This window comes from Leucoraja erinacea, chromosome 5 (assembly GCF_028641065.1).
Source record: "Leucoraja erinacea ecotype New England chromosome 5, Leri_hhj_1, whole genome shotgun sequence".
NCBI classification, from domain to species: domain Eukaryota; kingdom Metazoa; phylum Chordata; class Chondrichthyes; order Rajiformes; family Rajidae; genus Leucoraja; species Leucoraja erinaceus.
Genome location: NC_073381.1, coordinates 78,908,448 through 78,926,785, shown reverse-complemented (window position 1 = coordinate 78,926,785; position 18,338 = coordinate 78,908,448). Strand labels below are relative to the sequence as shown.

The window sequence follows — 18,338 nt, the reverse complement described above, 5'->3', positions numbered from 1 at the left end:
CAGAACAAAGCTGGATATTCTCTCAGTGGGAGAGTAGTTGGAAGTAATTGGTGAGGGTTTAAATAAATAGGGCAGAGAGGGAAGAATAGGAGACACGCAGATAAGAAAGCATGTTGGGTAACATATGCTTTCCGGGAAAAGTAATTAGAAGATAAACAAAATGGTGACAAAAGAATTAGAATGTGATCTGGCAAAAATTGCCCGTTTTGTGCAATCCATATTAAGATGTGTACAGATTGATGGGAAACAAGCAAAGGCACATTTAACCAGTGAGATTTACATGTTGAGGATTTTTGCCAAGCACTTCATGACCTATCGATTATATTTTAAAGTGTGCCTGTTAGATAGTAGATAAAATGCCACCCAGTTTCTCCACAAGAAAATCCCGCAGCAAGTACAAGATAAATGTCTGTTGTGCTTTGTCAAGTCCAGCCGTGATCACATTTCCGAAGTATGCAATAGTGGCTAAAAAACATTTTAGAAAATTATGCAAAGTATAATACAAATAAATGCGAGCCTTCATTTTAAACATTTCTAGATATTGAAAGGAGAGATAGTGATGAGAATTGATTGGAAACATTGTCATGTCATAAATCCATTCGGATTAATTAAATGATTCCCTTTGGCTGAGGCTAGTCTCAATTATTTTATCAATATGCAGCGCTGCTTCACCTGGTTCACAAGGAACTCTTCAAATTGCGAAATAATCCAGCTATTGGGTGGTATAATGGCACAGCGGTAGAGTTGCTGCCTTTCAGCGCCAGAGACCCCAGTTCAATCCTGACTATGGGTGCTGTCTGTATGGAGTTTGTATATTCTCCCTGTGACAGCGTGGGTTTTCTCCGGGTGCTCCGGTTTCCTCCCATCTTCCAAAGAAGTGAAGGTTTGTAGGTTAATTGGCTTCTGTAAATTATCCCTAGTGGGTTGGATAAAAGCCACTCGGGTTTTATCCAACGGGTGATCACTGGTCAGCGTGGACCTGGTGGGCCGAAGGACCTTTTTCCATGTTGTATCTCTAAACTAAATCATTGATCATAGACACAAACTGCTGGAGTAACTCAGTGGGTCAGGCAGCATGGCTGGAGAAAAAGGATGGGTGAAGTTTTGGTTTGGGACCCTTCATTAGACTGATCTTCAGACTATTGATCCTATGGTCATTATGCTCCCTTGTATGTGACCTTTCATCATCCCTCTAGTAAACAGCAATTTAGATTTTGTAATTATACAGTTGAATTGGGTGGTCATGTAGTTGTTATATCCTCAGTTTGTAATCTCTCACCAAACATTAGTTATGGGAGTAATTGCTGTCATATGCTGAACATATTATGTATAAAATCATGAGAAGAATAGATCGGGTGGGTGCACAAAGTCTCTTGCCCAGAGTGGCATATGTTTAAGATGAAGGGGGGGAAAAGATTTTAGAGGAATCTGAGGGGTAACTTTTTCACGCAGAGGGTGTTGGGTTTATGGAACGAGCCACTGGAGGAGGTGGTTGAGGCAATGACTATCGCAATGTTTAGGAAACAATTAGACAGGTACATGGATAGGACAGGTTTAGAATGGATATGGGCCAAATGCAGGCGTGGGATTAGAGTAGATGGGATGTTGATCGGTGTGAGGAAGTTGGGCTGAAGGACCCGTTTCCAAACTGTACGAGTCCATGATTATATGACTATGGCGAGCTTAGAGAAGATACTCAAACAGGATAGATAGACAACCCTTTTCCCCAGGATGGAAATGTCAAAGGATAGAGGGCATAAGTTTGTCAGAGAGTGAAAGATAGTATGGGCAAAGGCAATTTTTTTTTACCTGACTTGTGGTTCCTGTAACACGCTGCCAGGGGGGGGTGGTGGAATCAGATACGATAATGGCATTTAAGGAGCTTTAGGAGAGCCACATGAATAAGCAGGGAATGGAGGATATGGAATAACATGTCGACAGAGAAGGTTACACAAACACAGCAGTTCCCTCTTAAACACTGTCGACAGAGAAGATTGATTTAACTTGGCATCATGTTCGGCAGGGACATTGTGGGTTGAATGACCTGTTCCTGTGCTGTACTGTTCTATATTTGATGCTTCATCAAGTGTTCCCTCCTGCAGTTCACGAATAATACCTGCCTGAATTAATGAGTTTGTGATGATGGGTGCTACAGTAACAGGGTGTTTTGTTGCTCAAACAGAGGATCACATTGGATTCTGCCACTTTCTCCTCTTGCTAACTTACAAGATCAGAAGACAGTAGTTTTTAAAGCATCAATGACTAAAAGACAGACACAAAAAGCTGGAGTAACTCAGCGGGTCAGACAGCATCTCTGGAGAAAAGGAAGAGGGGTCAGTTCGGATCTTGACTCAAAATATTACCTATTCCTTTTTTTCTCCAGAGATGCTGTCTGACAGAGGGTCAGAGTTACTCCAACTTTTTGTGTCTATCTTCGGTTTAAACCAGCATTGCAGTTCCTTCCTACACACCGACTTAAAGAGTTTGAATTGACATGCAAAACAGATTTAAATCAAATGTACAGGACAGAACTGCTAATTTGGCTTAGTTGGTTTATGTCAACAATTATGCTTTGAACAAAAAGCCTCCTGTGTATTTTCTCAAACCGTACCAGAGTAAATTTATTTCTTCCTTTCTACTATGCTTGTACAACTTCTTTAAAAACATTATTATCGGGAAAGCCTAGCTCTGGCCCAGAGAAGCTCTGTGCTTGTCCTGTTGTGGAGGTACAACAGGTGTGATTTGTTGGAGATCTTAGGGCGGCACGGTGGCGCAGCGATAGAGTTGCTGCCTTACAGTGCTTGCAGCGGCAGAGACCCGGGTTCGATTCCGACTACAGGTGCTGTCTATACGGAGTTTGTGCGTTCTCCCCGTGACCACGTGGGTTTTCTCTGAGATCTTTGTTTTCCTCCCACAGTCCAAAGACGTACAGGTTTGTAGGTTAAGTGTCTTGGGTTTGTATATTTGGTATAAGTGTAAAATGTCCCTAGTGTGTGTAGGCCCGTGTTAATGTGCAGGGATCGCTGGTCGATGCGGACTCGGTGGGCTGAAGGGCCCGTTTCCCAATTGTCAAATTCATGAAATGCTGACAATAAAATTGTAGGAACTGTGCCCTTAAATCAATAAAATGAGACACAGGATGCAAATGAAAAATGATTGGCAAAAGAAACAGTGATAACATGGAGAAAAGCCTTTGGCATACTGCAAATTGTTGTGATGTGGAATAAATTGCAGGGCTACTGGGAATGGATCTGAGGAAATATTTCTGATTAGATTGCTCTTGCAATGGGCTAATACAGGCTGATGAACCAAATACATTTATGCTTTGCTGCAATTGATCTTTAATTTTATAATTTACTAGACTAAGTGGGACTCGTTGGGTCCCATGTTCACACGGGAGGGCTGGTCCCCCGACGCAATATTCCACCTCTCCACCAATTCCAATATTGGTGGCCAGTGGGGGGGCTTTCTGGAGTGCTGGTATGGGTTCTTGGGGTGGCAGCTCAGTCCCTCAAGCCTGATCTGCTGGCAGCTCACTCACGGCTGGTGGGCTGGCAGTTGACTCATGACTATTCCTTGAAATTCCATTTCAAGCAGGGTGCAAGGCCACCAAATTCAAATCCATGTTCCTACCATTTCAAGAAGGGTGCAAGGCCACCAAATTCTAGTGCAGTTTCTTACCACTATGAGCAGGGTGCAAGGGCACTGAATTCATGCAGTTTCATACTACTTCAAGCTGGATCCATGGCCACCAAATTCAAGTGCAGTTTCATACCACTTTCAGCAGGGTGCAAGGCCACCAAATTCAGTGCAGTTTCATACCACTTCAAGCAGGATGCAAGGCCGCCAAATTCAAGTGCAGTTTCATTCCACTTCAAGCAGGGTCGAAGGCCACCAAATTCAAATGCAGCTTCATACCATTTCATGCAGGGTGAAACCATAAAACCACACAAAACACCAAACTCACAGTTCAGTAGACATTCAGTGCGTTCAGTTGATTCACAGCTTAGACAGAGTCATGACCTCTCCCTCCCCCATCATGCAGAGACTGAGCCACACCTACACTTCCGGGTTTTATAACCCCTCCCCCCCCACCTGAAAAGCAGCCAAGCCATCATTTGCAGTAAGTAGTGACTTTCAACTTCAAGCCAAAGCACCCAAGCGACCATTTGCAGTAAGAAGCGCCTTTCAACTTCAAGCCAAATCACCCACCACCATTTGCAGTAATTAGTGCCTTTCAACTTCAAGCCAAATTACCTGCCACCATTTGCAGTCAGTAGTGCCTTTCAACTTCAAGCCAAAGCTCGCAAGTCACCATTTGCAGTAAGTAGTGCCTTTCAACTTAAAGCCAAAGCTCCCAGGCCACTATTTGCAGTAAGTAATGCCTTTCAACTTTAAACCAAAGCTCCCAAGCCACCATTTGCAGTAAGTAGTGCCTTTCAACTTAAAGCCAAAGCTCCCAGGCCACTATTTGCAGTAAGTAGTGCCTTTCAAAGTTAAACCAAAGCTCCCAAGCCACCATATGCAGTAAGTAGTGCCTTTCAACTTCAAGCCAAAGCACCCAAACAACCATTTGCAGGCAGTGCCTTTTTACTTCAAACAAACCATATTTTCATTTTCAAACCACATTAAGGGTACTCACAGTTGTGTAGACATTTGTTCAGTGTTATTCAGAGCTCATAGAGACATAACCCTTGGCTTCATCCATCTTGTAGAGACTGAGTGGGGGACACAACTTCCTGGTTTTATAGTCCCTCCCCCTCCCTCCAGCAGATGCAGCAGATAGAATGGTGATTTTTTTAAACTTCAAGCCAAAGCTCCCAAGCCACCATTTGCAGTAAATAGTGCAATTCAACTTCAAGCCAAAGCACCCAAGCCACCATTTGCAGTAAGACGTGCCTTTCAACTTCAAGCAAAGCACCCAAGCCACCATTTGCAGTAAGTAGTGCCTTTCAACTTCAAGCTAAAGCACCCAAGCCACCATTTGCTGCAAGTAGCGCCTTTCAACTTCATGCCACCATTTGCAATAAGTAGCGCCTTTCAACTTCAAGCCAAATCACCCGCCACCATTTGCAGTAAGTAGTGCCTTTCAACTTCAAGCCAAAGCACCCAAGCCACCAAGTGCAGTAAGTAGTGCCTTTCAACTTCAAGCAAATCACCCGCCACCATTTGCAGTAAGTAGTGCCTTTCAACTTCAAGCCAAAGCTCCCAAGCCACCATTTGCAGTAAGTAGTGCCTTTCAACTTCAAGCCAAAGCACCCAAACAACTATTTGCAGGCAGTGCCTTTTTACTTCAAGCAAACCATATTTTCATTTTCAAACCACATTAAGGGTACTCACAGTTGTGTAGACATTTGTTAAGTGTTATTCAGAGCTCAGAGAGACGTGACGCTTGGCTTCATCTATCTTGCAGAGACTAAGTGAAGCACACCACTTCCTGGATTTATAGTCCCTCCCCCTCCCCCCAGTAGGGGCAGCAGAGCGCTAGAATGGGTATTTGTGGGCTGAGGGGACTGGTTTCCAGAGGGATAATATGGACATTGTGGGCCAAATGGATTCTTGGGGTGGCAGCTCAGTCCCTCAAGCCTGATGTGCTAGCAGCTCACTCACGGCTGGTGGGCTGGTAGTTGATATTTTCGGTTGAGGAACACATGTCATCTTTTTTGGTACATAGTCTTTTACACACTTGCTGATAAAGTCTGTAACAGCAGTGGCTTGGACCAGGAGCAGCTGCTAGAGGGAGAAGCATCTGATAAGCAGGAGGCATTTTGAAATGAGTTTATAGGCGTTCAGGATCAGCATGGCCTTGCAAGTGTAAGAAGCAAAAATGGTAGTTTGGTTTAGTTTAGAGATACAGCATGGAAACGGGCCCTTTGGCCCACCGACTGCGCACCGACCAGTGATCCCCGCACATTAACACTATCCTACACACACTAGGGACAATGTTACATTTACACCAAGCTAATTAACCTCCAAACCTGATGGGTTGATCAGGGAAAATATGGAAGCATACGTTAAACAATAGAATCAATCATCAGCAATAATTTTGAGAGTTATGCCCATGTCCCACTTAGGAAACCTGAACGGAAACCCCTGGAGACTTTGTGCCCCACCCAAGGTTTCCGTGCGGTTCCCGTAGATTCCGGGAGGTTCCCGGAGGTTTTTGTCAGTCTCCTTAATGGTCGAAAGTGGTTTCCACTTCTTCTATATTCAGGCGATTATTTAAAAAAATTCAAAACACAACTAAATATAGGTTGCCGTTTTAAAAATCGGTAATTTTTTAGTCAAAGCCGTTTGCGATGCTAGTTGAAGGTGGTTGCCGGAGGTTGCAGGTAGTGGAAGGTCTTACCGGGAACCGCACAGAAACCTTGGGTGGGGCGCAAAGTCTCCAGAGGTTTCCGTTCAGGTTCCCTAAGTGGGACAGGGGCATAAGTTGCAAAATAATAGGTAGTATAAAGCCAATGAACCTGGATTAGGAAGCAGAAGCCTGATCTGTCAATTTGACTTCCTCAAGGAAGTAACAAACAAGCTGTCCACAGAAAATCCAAAGACATTGAGTACTCACATGGCTACTGGCTTCAAGGCATGTATGACATGTCACTCGGGTTCCTGTGTTAACTTGTTTACTGGAGCAGAATGCACAAAATGGGCAGAAATACTTGAAGCTGATGACTTCTTATTGTGTAGGATTGTCTATTGTAGGAGAGGGCGGTAGAAACTTTGGATCCTAGAAAATTATATGAATCAGGTGATATTAAAGTTGAGACCTCAGGTTTAGGCTTAGGTTTATTATTGTCATGTGTACCAAGGTATAATGATGTTTGTGTGCTGTCCAATCAAATCAGATAATAACATATAGGAATATAATCAAGCCAAACACAAGTACAAAGGATGTAACTAGTTGCGTGGATAGGGGAGAACCAGTGGATGTGGTGTATCTGGACTTCCAGAAGGCTTTCGACAAGGTCCCACATAAGAGATTAGTATACAAACTTAAAGCACACGGCATTGGGGGTTTCAGTATTGATGTGGATAGAGAACTGGCTGGCAAACAGGAAGCAAAGAGTAGGAGTAAACGGGTCCTTTTCACAATGGCAGGCAGTGACTAGTGGGGTACCGCAAGGCTCAGTGCTGGGACCCCAGCTATTTACAACATATATTAATGATCTGGATGAGGGAATTGAAGGCAATATCTCCAAGTTTGCGGATGACACTAAGCTGGGGGGCAGTGTTAGCTGTGAGGAGGATGCTAGGAGACTGCAAGGTGACTTGGATAGGCTGGGTGAGTGGGCAAATGTTTGGCAGATGCAGTATAATGTGGATAAATGTGAGGTTATCCATTTTGGTGCCAAAAACGGGAAGCAGACTATTATCTAAATGGTGGCCGATTGGGAAAGGGGGAGATGCAGCGAGACCTGGGTGTCATGGTATACCAGTCATTGAAGGTAGGCATGCAGGTGCAGCAGGCAGTAAAGAAAGCGAATGGTATGTTAGCTTTCATTGCAAAAGGATTTGAGTATAGGAGCAGGGAGGTTCTACTGCAGTTGTACAGGGTCTTGGTGAGACCACACCTGGAGTATTGCGTACAGTTTTGGTCTCCAAATCTGAGGAAGGACATTATTGCCATAGAGGGAGTGCAGAGACGGTTCACCAGATTGATTCCTGGGATGTCAGGACTGTCTTATGAAGAAAGACTGGATAGACTTGGTTTATACTCTCTAGAATTTAGGAGATTGAGAGGGGATCTTATAGAAACTTACAAAATTCTTAAGGGGTTGGACAGGCTAGATGCAGGAAGATTGTTCCCGATGTGTGGGGAAGTCCAGGACAAGGGGTCACAGCTTAAGGATAAGGGGGAAATCCTTTAAAACCGAGATGAGAAGAACTTTTTTCACACAGAGAGTGGTGAATCTCTGGAACTCTCTGCCGCAGAGGGTAGTCGAGGCCAGTTCATTGGCTATATTTAAGAGGGAGTTAGATGTGGCCCTTGTGGCTAAGGGGATCACAGGGTATGGAGAGAAGGCAGGTATGGGATACTGAGTTGGATGATCAGCCATGATCATATTGAATGGCGGTGCAGGCTCGAAGGGCCGAATGGCCTACTCCTGCACCTAATTTCTATGTTTTCTATGTCTATGTTTCTAAAAGGAAGATACCATATAGATAGTTGAGGCAGGGACTATCCCAACATTTAAGAAACAGAAAGGTACATGGATAGGATGGGTTTGGAGGGAAATAGACCAAACGTGGGACTAGTGTAGCTGGGACATGTTGGGCGGTGTGGGCAAGTTGGGCTGAAGGGCCCGTTTCCACGCTGCATCACTCTATGACTATGACCATAAAGGTTCCAGAGGAAAAAGTCCAATGTCCACAATGACGTAGATTGGATAATCGGGACTATACCCTGGCTTATGCAAGGGTCATTCAGAAGTCTGATAATAAAGGAAGAAGCTGTTCCTGAGTCTGGTGGTACATGCGTTCATGCTTCTGTATCTTCTGCCCAACCAGAGCAGGGAGACGAAGAAATGACCAGGGTGTAAGAGGTCTTTAATTATGTTGGCTGCTTTCCTAAGGCAGAGCGTAGATGGAGTCAATGGTGGGGGGGGTCTTGTCTGTGTGATGGACTGGACTACGTCTACAACTCTCTGCAATTTCTTGCGGTCTTGGGCAGAGTTGTTTCTGAACCAAGCTGTGTTGCAACCTGACAGTATACTTACTACTATGCATCATTGGAAACATTTCCGCAGGTTCCTTAGGGAACTGGTGTGTTTGGTTGGTGTGCTTTTTTAGCACTATTTTCAATGTGAGTAATCCATGACAGACAGTTGGTAATATTTACTGCTAGGAACTTGAAGCTCTCACCCATTTCCACTTCGGCACCATTGATGTGCAGGAAGGAAGTGCAGATGCTGGTTTAAACAGAAGATATACCCAAAATGCTGGATTAACTAGGCGGACAGGCAGGATCTCTCTTCAGTCTGAAGAAGGGTCTCGACCTGATACATCACCCAATTCCCTCAGTCTGAAGAAGGGCCTCAACCTGAAATGTCTCCCATTCCTTCTCTCCAGAGACGCTGCCTGACCCGCTGAGTTACTCCAGCATTTTGTGTCTATCTTTGGCGCCATTGATGCTGATTAGGGTATGACTACCACTAAGCTGTTTGAAGTCACACTTCCTGAAGTCCTGAAGTAGTCTTTGACCAATTTAATCCTTTTTATTCTGCATTCTTATCTTCTCACTCTGAGGTTCATTACCTGATTCCTTCTGACACACAGCCAAACAAACATAAGAACATACAAAAAAGGACCAGTGGCAGACCAATTAGTTCCTCAAGCCTGGTCTCCCTTCAAATAAATTGATTGCTGATCCAATCTTGGTCTCAATCCAATGTTGTGGTGTCTCCCCCACAAGCCTTAACTTTTTTGTAATTCGATCGACTGAAGTCTCCACCTTGAATATCAATAACTTCCACCTTCACAGATTTATGCCCTTCTCATAAGATAATTTTACCAAAGGAAGGAATCTCTGGCAAATGTTTGCTGCTTTCCACTGTGCAAGTACATCCTTTTCTAGGTAAGGAGACCATAACTGAATGGCGGAGTAGACTTGATGGGCCAAATTGCCTAATTCTGTTCCTATGACTTATGAACTGACACAATGCTCCAAGCATAGTCTCAACAAAGTCCTGTATAATTATAGCACAAAGTCTTTGCTCCTGTAATCAAATCCTCTTACGACAAAGACCATCCTGTCATTTGCCATTTTGCTGCTTGCAGAACTTAATTTCCATTTTCACTTACTGGTGTATAAGGACATCTTGTTCATTTGTACATCAGCACTTCCTAATCTAAAATGATTTAAACAATAATAAATTAACAATAATATATAGGGCGGCCCAGAAGCTCAGTGATAACGTTGCTGCTTTACAGCACCAGTTTGTTCCTGACTATGGGTGCTGTCTGTATGGAGTTCGTACCTTCTTCCGGTGACCACGTGGGTTTTCTCCAGGTGCTCTGGTTTCCCCACACACTCCAAAGATGTACAGGTTTGTAGGTTAATTGGCTTATGTAAATTGTAAATTGTTCCAAGTGTGTAGGGTAGTGCTAGTGTATGGTGTGATTTTTGGTCGGCGTAGACTCGGTGAGGTGAAGGGTCTGTTTCCATGCTGTATCTCTGCAGTCTAAAGTCTAAACTCAATTATGCATCCAATCAGTCAACCCATCATGGACCCCACAAAACCTTGCCTTCCAGACCAGCCCAACCTCCTCAAAGGCCTTGCTAATGGCCATGTCGACAACATCTACTGCCCTGCACTTATCCATCCTCCTGGTCACCAAAATCACATGATTTTAAATTTTGTTGTACCATGTGCAATGACAATAAAGAGATTCATTCATTCATTCATGCATTCATTCATTCATTCATTCATTCATTCATGATGTGGAAGCCTGCAGGCCAAGTGCTAGAATAGGAGATCAATAGACAGGTTCTTAACGGGCATGTTTGTGGTGTGGCATAGGATCTATATCCCACTGTAATTTGCTATTAGTTTTAAATTAAGTACTAACCACCAGTTAGAATCTCAAAATCTACTATTGTTTTTTTTGCTGTTTGAGAAAAATCCCATGTCTCCCATGAAAATTATATAATCTCTCCAGGACTTTCATCTCATGTATAATAAAGTCATTGACTTTATGGCTTACATTATGAAGAAAGAAAACATTTGCATTTCAATAGCTCATTTGTAGTCTTAGGACATCGAAAACACTTTACAGTAATTAAATAATCCGGAATTGAGGTCACGGTTTTAATTCAGAGAAAGGTAGCTTCCAAGTTGTGCACAGCTAAGATCAACAACTGCACTGAATTATTGGCCAATAATTGATCCCGGTGATGTTGGCTAAGGAATAAATGTTGGCTGAAACCAAAGATCTTATCGCTATAAGATCTTTGGCTGAAACAACCCTGGTGCCTTAGGATTGAAGCCCCACCTGACTAAGCAGATGGAGCTTCGATTTAACGACCGACTTGAAATAAAGCAGTCTAGAAGTTCTATTGCAGAGCCCAATGTTTTGTGTGCTGCACAACAGGATTTAAAAAAAAAAGCCTGATCTCATTATATTTTGTGTGTGTTTGCCCAGGAGATAAGCAGCCCAGTTCTGCAACCGTGTTTTGTACCTACACAAAAAAACTGTGATAACAGGAGGATGTTGCCATTGTGTATGATGGTGTAATTTTAATTACTAATCCTGTTATAATTTTCTTGGTACTGCTTGATTGCTTCAGTTTTATAAGGACAAGGATATTATTCCAAGTATAAAGCCATGCACCAATGTTAAATTCTCAGCGGGGTCCTTCTTAAGGATATTAAATCTCATTCATATGAAATAAACACTCAATGGATTTATACAGCAGGGACTCATGCTTTGTGTTCCGAGACAGAATCTTTATCCAATTAAGCTTATTTTCTGGTGTTTGATAATACTCCTGTGAACATTAAAGCAAGTAGTAACTCAATATATAATATTTACTCTAATACTTATAGAAGTAGTGAACTGAAAGCTATGCCACTTCATCAGGATATGGGTGCAATGGCACATAATTCACAATAAAACCAATATAATATTTAACCAGCTCTGTTTATGGTAATTAAACCTGTAAAACTTTTCAAAATATATGTCCTTTTTATTGGGCATGTGACAGTCGATAGGTTTCTTGTTTTATTCCCCTCTTAAAATCTGGACTAATAAAATAAGGTTGTGAATTCTCTATCAATTAATTTTGTCGTGATAAAACATAAAATTACCTCTGCTCTATGCTGACTATGAAGCTTCTGTGTATTGATTTCAGTAAGAATTGTAAAGCAAGGACCTTGATAATTATTTATTTTATGTGTTCTCTCAATGTTATCATTTTAAGTCCAAAAATGAGGTATGGGTTAAATGCCAGTGTTAGGGCTCTGTCTCAGCACTCAGGGCACTCCGTCAAGATAAGAGAAAGATAGGGCGACAGATAGCACAATGGGCTAAGAGTTCGGCTGGCGACCGGAAGGTAGCCGGTTCAAATCCCGCTTGGAGTGCATACTGTCGTTGTGTCCTTGGGCAAGACACTTCACCCACCTTTGCCTGTGTGTAATGGAATGTAATTACGGCGGCAGGCGCGGGCACACCGCGACGCCCTGTGTCTCCCTTTCAAGGGAGATGCTAAAATGCATTTCGTTGTCTCTGTACTGTACACTGACAATGACAATTAAATTGAATCATTTCATTTCATTTTTAACTCAGGCTCCATATTCCCTTCAAAATCTAAATTGCTTAAGGGGCTGTCCCACTTAAGCAATTTTTTCGGTGACCCGTCATAGTTGCTGCAGTTTGCCGAAAATTTTCAACATGTTGAAAATCCATCGGCGACCAGAAAAAGGTACTACTCTTTGGGTGACTATTCACGACCAAACAGGTATCACCCTACATGTCGTGGGGTAATGCCTGTTTCGTGGTGAGTAGTCGCCCAAAGAGTCGTACCTTTTTCTGGTCGCCGCTGGATTTTCAACATGTTGAAAATTTTCGGCAACCTGCTGCGACTATGACTGTGTCGGCGAGTCGCTGAAAAAAGTGGGACTGGCCCTTTACTTCCATCTCCTTAGTCTTGACAGATTCCAGCCTTGTCTTCACTCATCTGTGGAGAGGTTGTTTCCACTAGTGAGAGAGTCTTAGACCAGAGGCCATAGCTTCAGAGTAGCTTTAGAAAGGAGATGAGGAGGAATTTCTTTGGTCAAAGGGTGGCGAATCTGCGGAATCAATGCCACAGAAGGCTGTGGAGACCAAGTCATTGGATATTTTTAAGGCGCAGATTGACAGATTCTTGATTAATAAGGGTGTCAGGGGTTATGGGGTGAAGGTAGGAGAATAGGGTTCAGGGGGAAAGGTAGATCAGCCATGTTTGAGAGGTGGAGTAGACTTGATGGGCCAAATGGCCTAATTCTGCTCATGTAACTTATGAACTGTCCCTGAAATCTCCATCTATCATCTTGTTACTTTAAATCTTCCCTCTGGCCTTCCATCTCCCACTCATCATAACTCTGGACATTGAAACTTTGCTGGTGATATTGAGTCCGTGTCCACTGACACCTGGATTGCAAAACTCTTAGTCCTTATGATTAAATTTCACCACTGCCTCATCTCCCACTATTTCTGTTGCCCTGCCTTATAACCCACCAAATGCTAGTGATTCTCTGCTTTCATGTATCCCTTACCAGCCTCACATTTGCTTACTTTTTAAGCTCAGTCAAGACTGCTGTCCTGTTCTTGACCAAGTCATAGTGTCATACTAAATGGAAACAGGCCCTTCCACCCAACTTGTCCATGCCAATCAAGATGCCCCATCGATACTAGTGCAACCTGCCCGCATTTGGCCCATATTGGTCTAATGCTTTCGTATCCATAAAGACCTATTCATTCCTCCAGCCACTTACTGACCTATAATAACCCTGGTTAAGCAGTGGAATGGATTTAAAATATTTACTCTTGTTTTCAAATTCCCTCATGATCTTGCACTTTCTTCCCCTGTATAATTAATACAGATTAATTATACAGGGGTAGAAATATTATAGATTCATTTGTTGATGTGTTAATAGGCACTGAAAAACCCATATATCTTTTGATACCATTCAGATCAAAGTTGCATCAGTTGTGCCATCTTTGCAATCCGTCCGATTCATTAGGCTCGTATCAATTTTGCAATAGTAAATGGAAGTTGAAACACCTTCAGATGTTAATCTGTAAGAAGAATGGATGTGGTTTGCTTTTTATCGTGTCATTTTATAATGAATGTGTTTTTGTGATTTCAGGTGAGACAAGTGCTTTTAATGCTGAGGAATTTGAGGAGATTGGGCCTTGTTCAGTAACATGTGGTAAATATTATTTTGACAATATTAATTTCTGAATAGAATTGTACACATTGCTCTGTGTAGGATTATTTGTATATATTAATCAGTACAGATTGCTCCTCCATTCCTACATCACATCAGATCATATTTTGAGGCATGGCTTTCAATATAATGCAAGGAATAAGTGTTGCCATAACAACAGATCTGTCCTCAAGATTATAGTTATGGCCCTTCTAACCAATTATCTAATTTGAAGTGCTGATTACTGCCTCCACAAATAATAGCAAAACATGTGTGATGTGACAAGTTGTATCCGGACTCCTAGAAAATCCTGGCCACAGTGCCCAACTTTTTTGGGAACAGGTCAGTGGATTTAACATTTCTTGGTGGATGTCTCTGTTGTTTATAGAAATACCCCTGTCTTTTGAGGATGTTCCCACTGGTGGGAGAGTCTAGGACCAGAGGCTATAGCCTCAGAATAGAAGAACAAATCTTTGGAAATGAGATGAGGAGGCAGTGAATCTGTGGAATTCATTGCCAAAGATGGCTGTGGAGGCTAAGTCGACGAGTATTTTTAAGATGGAGATTGATAGGTTCTTGATTAGTACGGGTGTCGAGGGTTATGGGGAGAATGGGGTTGAGAGGAAAAGATAGATCAGCCATGATTGAGAGGCGGGGTAGACTTAATTCTGCTCCTATGACATATATATGAACTATGACTATGAAGTCATGTCAGGATGCTTTTTCTCCTGTCCCACTGCAAAATAGAGATGATTTCTCCACCCTCAGCCTGGTGCACACCCATCCTTGCCCTCTGGGATTATCTCTAGTTCCAGCTTGTTTATGGTTAGTAATGCACCATGCGAAACCTGCTTCCCTAGCCTGCTCTCTAAAATAGCCCTGATGCTAATCTTTAACCTGGGATAGGTTGAGTGATATTGTGTATTCAGCTGGGTACTTCTGCCGCTGTGCCACCCTTTCTGCCTAAACTGTTAACTTGGTTTTGTGCTAAAGGTCCATTGCTTTATTGATGGTGCATTGCCCTTCTATCATCAACTCCCTGAGGTGGGTGAGGATTATTTTATACGAGTAGCTAACTTTCAGAGAACTGCAACCTGAAGCATGCAGAGAGTTCACTGCGCTGTCAAACATGCTATAAAATGGGCAGAGTACCCCACAGTCTATCTGGACAGGGATATTAAATTCACCCATGGTGCTAATAGAAATAGATTTATTAATGTTTAATAATTTGCCCTTTGTGTGCAGTCGGGAAATCAAACAGGTTGCCTCTGTAAGAATAGACGATAATGTTCATAAACAACTTATGATTGTCAGTTTGACTAGGATGTGAACTCCCCAACCTATCTGTTCTCACATCCACTGTATCATTTAATTTGTATTGCTCATTCTTTGTTCAAAAATGCACACTTTACACACCTTTATACTAAATTCCCTCTGCGACGTGTCCTATTCCACTAATGTGGCAATGTACTCATGAAGTGGGCTATTATCTCCATTCATATTTTACCAAATTTTCTGTGATCGGCATACATTCATAGTGTCATAGAATCTTTCTGTGTGGAAACAGGTCCTTTGGCCCAACGCTAACCGGCTAACATGTCCCATCTACACTAGTCCCATCTGCCTGCATTTGGCCCATATCCCTCTGAGCCTGTCCTATCCATGTACCTGTCTAAATGTTTCTTAAACATTGCGATAGTACCTGCTAATATCTCTTATATCTTTTAAATTGTGTTCCCAGTTCTATGTCCTTCCTTAAACACATTGAAGATACATCTTAATACCCACCTCTGTCAGCCCCACCGCACAGTTTCTTTGCCCAAAGAACGATTAGCCATCATATCACTCTGTTTTTCTGTCTCTCTGACTGCTTCATTCCTGCACTACCAAATGCTCCATCAATCATGTGCTGAACTGCACTGCTAAAATTCTGGAATTTCCTCAGTCATTAAGAAAATCTTTAATTATCAGGCCATAGTGAATAAAACAGTCCCTCCTTTAGGTTCTTCTTTATATTGCTCTTCATTGAGGTAAGTAACTACCTGAGCTTCCAGCCAAATGTTCTTTATTGATGGCAAGTAAACTCAACCAACAAGAGTGGCCAACGTAATATATCAAAATAATACTGCATTAGATACATGTTCCTTAGGTATACATACACTCAATATTCCAAACTGCTTTCCCTAAAAAATAGTGGTGGTCCTCCCCAACTTACGAACGCCCAATTTATATGCAGCCTGAACATACCAATGTTTGTTTGGCGGCATGGTGTGATGGACTTGGTTGCTGCAGCAAGGTTACAAGCTTCCTCTATTGTATGGGAACACGGTTCAAATACTTGTAAACTGTTTGCAGAAGCAGATCATGCTGTAAACTGGGGAGGACCTGTAACAATTCCTTACCAACAACAATTAATTCACAATGAACTCTTTGCAAAGTGGAATGTTAATCTTGTAGATTATAAATCTACTAACTTTCTAATCCTCTCAATTCATCACTACAATGTTAAATAACTGTACAGCATTAACTCCTGTTATTGAAAAGTCCAAAGAATGATTTTTCCAATATGCTTCACAAATAGCAGATCTCACAAGTCAGTCTGAAGAAGGGTTTCGGCCCGAAACGTCGCCTATTTCCTTCGCTCCATAGATGCTGCTGCACCCGCTGAGTTTCTCCAGCAATTTTGTGTACCAGCAGATCTCACAACATGTGCTATCTGAGATAGTTTGTCTATTCGTACCCATGAAATTATTATAACACGTGCATTATTCAAAATTTGAAAACTTAAATCGTAACATTCACATAACTTAACACAGATCAGTATCTGTATATAACTAAAGCTCTGATCTTGTTATCTTCCACTTTGCGTGGCCATTCTATTTGCCCAAAAACGGTACACGATAGCGCTACGATTTGTTCGCCAGCATACTCACCGTTCTCCTGTGCATCGCTACCTCTACTGCATTCAATGCACTTACTTTTGTGAAAACAGTCACTTGCTTCCCCACAGCTATATATATATATATATACACTGTAAATGGATTGATTGTAATCATGTATTGGCTTTCTGCTGATGGGTTAGCACGCTACAAAAAGCGTTTCACTGTACCTCAGGACACGTGACAATAAACGGAACTGATCTGAACACATATGCCTTAACTTGCCCCCTAGGCAGTAACTCAGTGGCTATTGCGTTTTCATTGTCTGCGGTATTTGGGAGGTTTCCATGATAGCCATAGATAGGCTTCCAGCCTTTGATACCCATGTGACTCAGTTTATTCCTGTCACTGGCACAGGTGTCTCTCATGGACCTCCTCCCCACCCCACCCCTGAATGGGACAGAAGCGTTCATGTGACTTGGTTATGAACAAGACCATGACTCCATTAACATCTCTGTAAGCTCGTTCTTCGCCCATACTTCAAAGACATGCCCTGAGTGACGTCACCACCTTCTTCAATGCCTTTCTCAAACTCATTACAGACACAACATATGTTTTCCCACATTGCTGTTTAGAAGGGAAAATAACAAGGGCGCTTGTACCTGACTATCCCTTATTTATACTAACAGCACACAACTAACGCCAATGGCTGATTCAATTATGTATCAAATGTCAAACTATACCTGGCATACTTGTTTTTCAAAGGCCTTTCCACACCTTTGAAGTTACTCTGCACAAACCCTGAAAAGTCAGATCCTGTGTGCCAGTGGAAACCTCTTGTTTTATAACCCGCAAACCAAATGATCCCTTGAGACATGATCTAAAAAAATGTGTAAAATGCTGCTGTTGGATGTAATCGAATGAGATATTTACTAAACATCTCTTCTGGGGCCTTGTTGAACATACAAATGTGTGACTTCTGAAAACCTCCCATCAACGCTCCTATGAATTTTTCATAAGAAATCATAAGTGGCACAAATAAATTCATGCACCTGCATTGTTAGTAATATTGTAATATTGCCTGCCTCTTCTCGCAGAAGGATATGTCGCTCTGCTCTCTGTCCTTTTCTGGGATATTGCGGGTATGTTGCTTTCAGGAACTTTTTCACCTATTCCTTTAATAGAGCAAATGGATGCAAACTCTCATACTTTTCCAGCTCACCAACAGATCAAAGATAGAAGCAAAATGCTGGAGTAACTCAGTGAGTCAAACAGCATCTCTGGAAAAAAAGGAATAGGTGATGTTTTGGGTTAGAACCCTATTACCTTTCTCCAGAGATGCTGCCTGACCCGCTGAGTTACTCCAGCATTTTGTGTCTATCTTTGGTATAAGCCAGCATCTGCAGTTCCTTCCTACACATTAACATATCATATCTACCGCCTGCCATCAACGGTATTATGTCCAAAGAACCCTATTTTCTTTTCCTTTTCAATTACCTTTTTTCTTGTGACTGCCTCAGTTCAAAATTTATTGCAAAAGGAATATTCTCTA

The 18,338-nt window shown here is 42.3% G+C and overlaps 1 protein-coding gene across 1 annotated transcript in view; it reads left to right on the top strand.

The window, feature by feature from the left end:
• The window catches only part of LOC129697454 (uncharacterized), a 191,663-nt gene that overhangs the window by 2,425 nt on the left and 170,900 nt on the right, over positions 1–18,338 (top strand). The window contains exon 2 of the mRNA XM_055636042.1: positions 13,848–13,910. Coding sequence (XP_055492017.1) covers positions 13,848–13,910 — 63 coding nt within the window. The remainder of the gene's footprint in view (positions 1–13,847; positions 13,911–18,338) is intronic.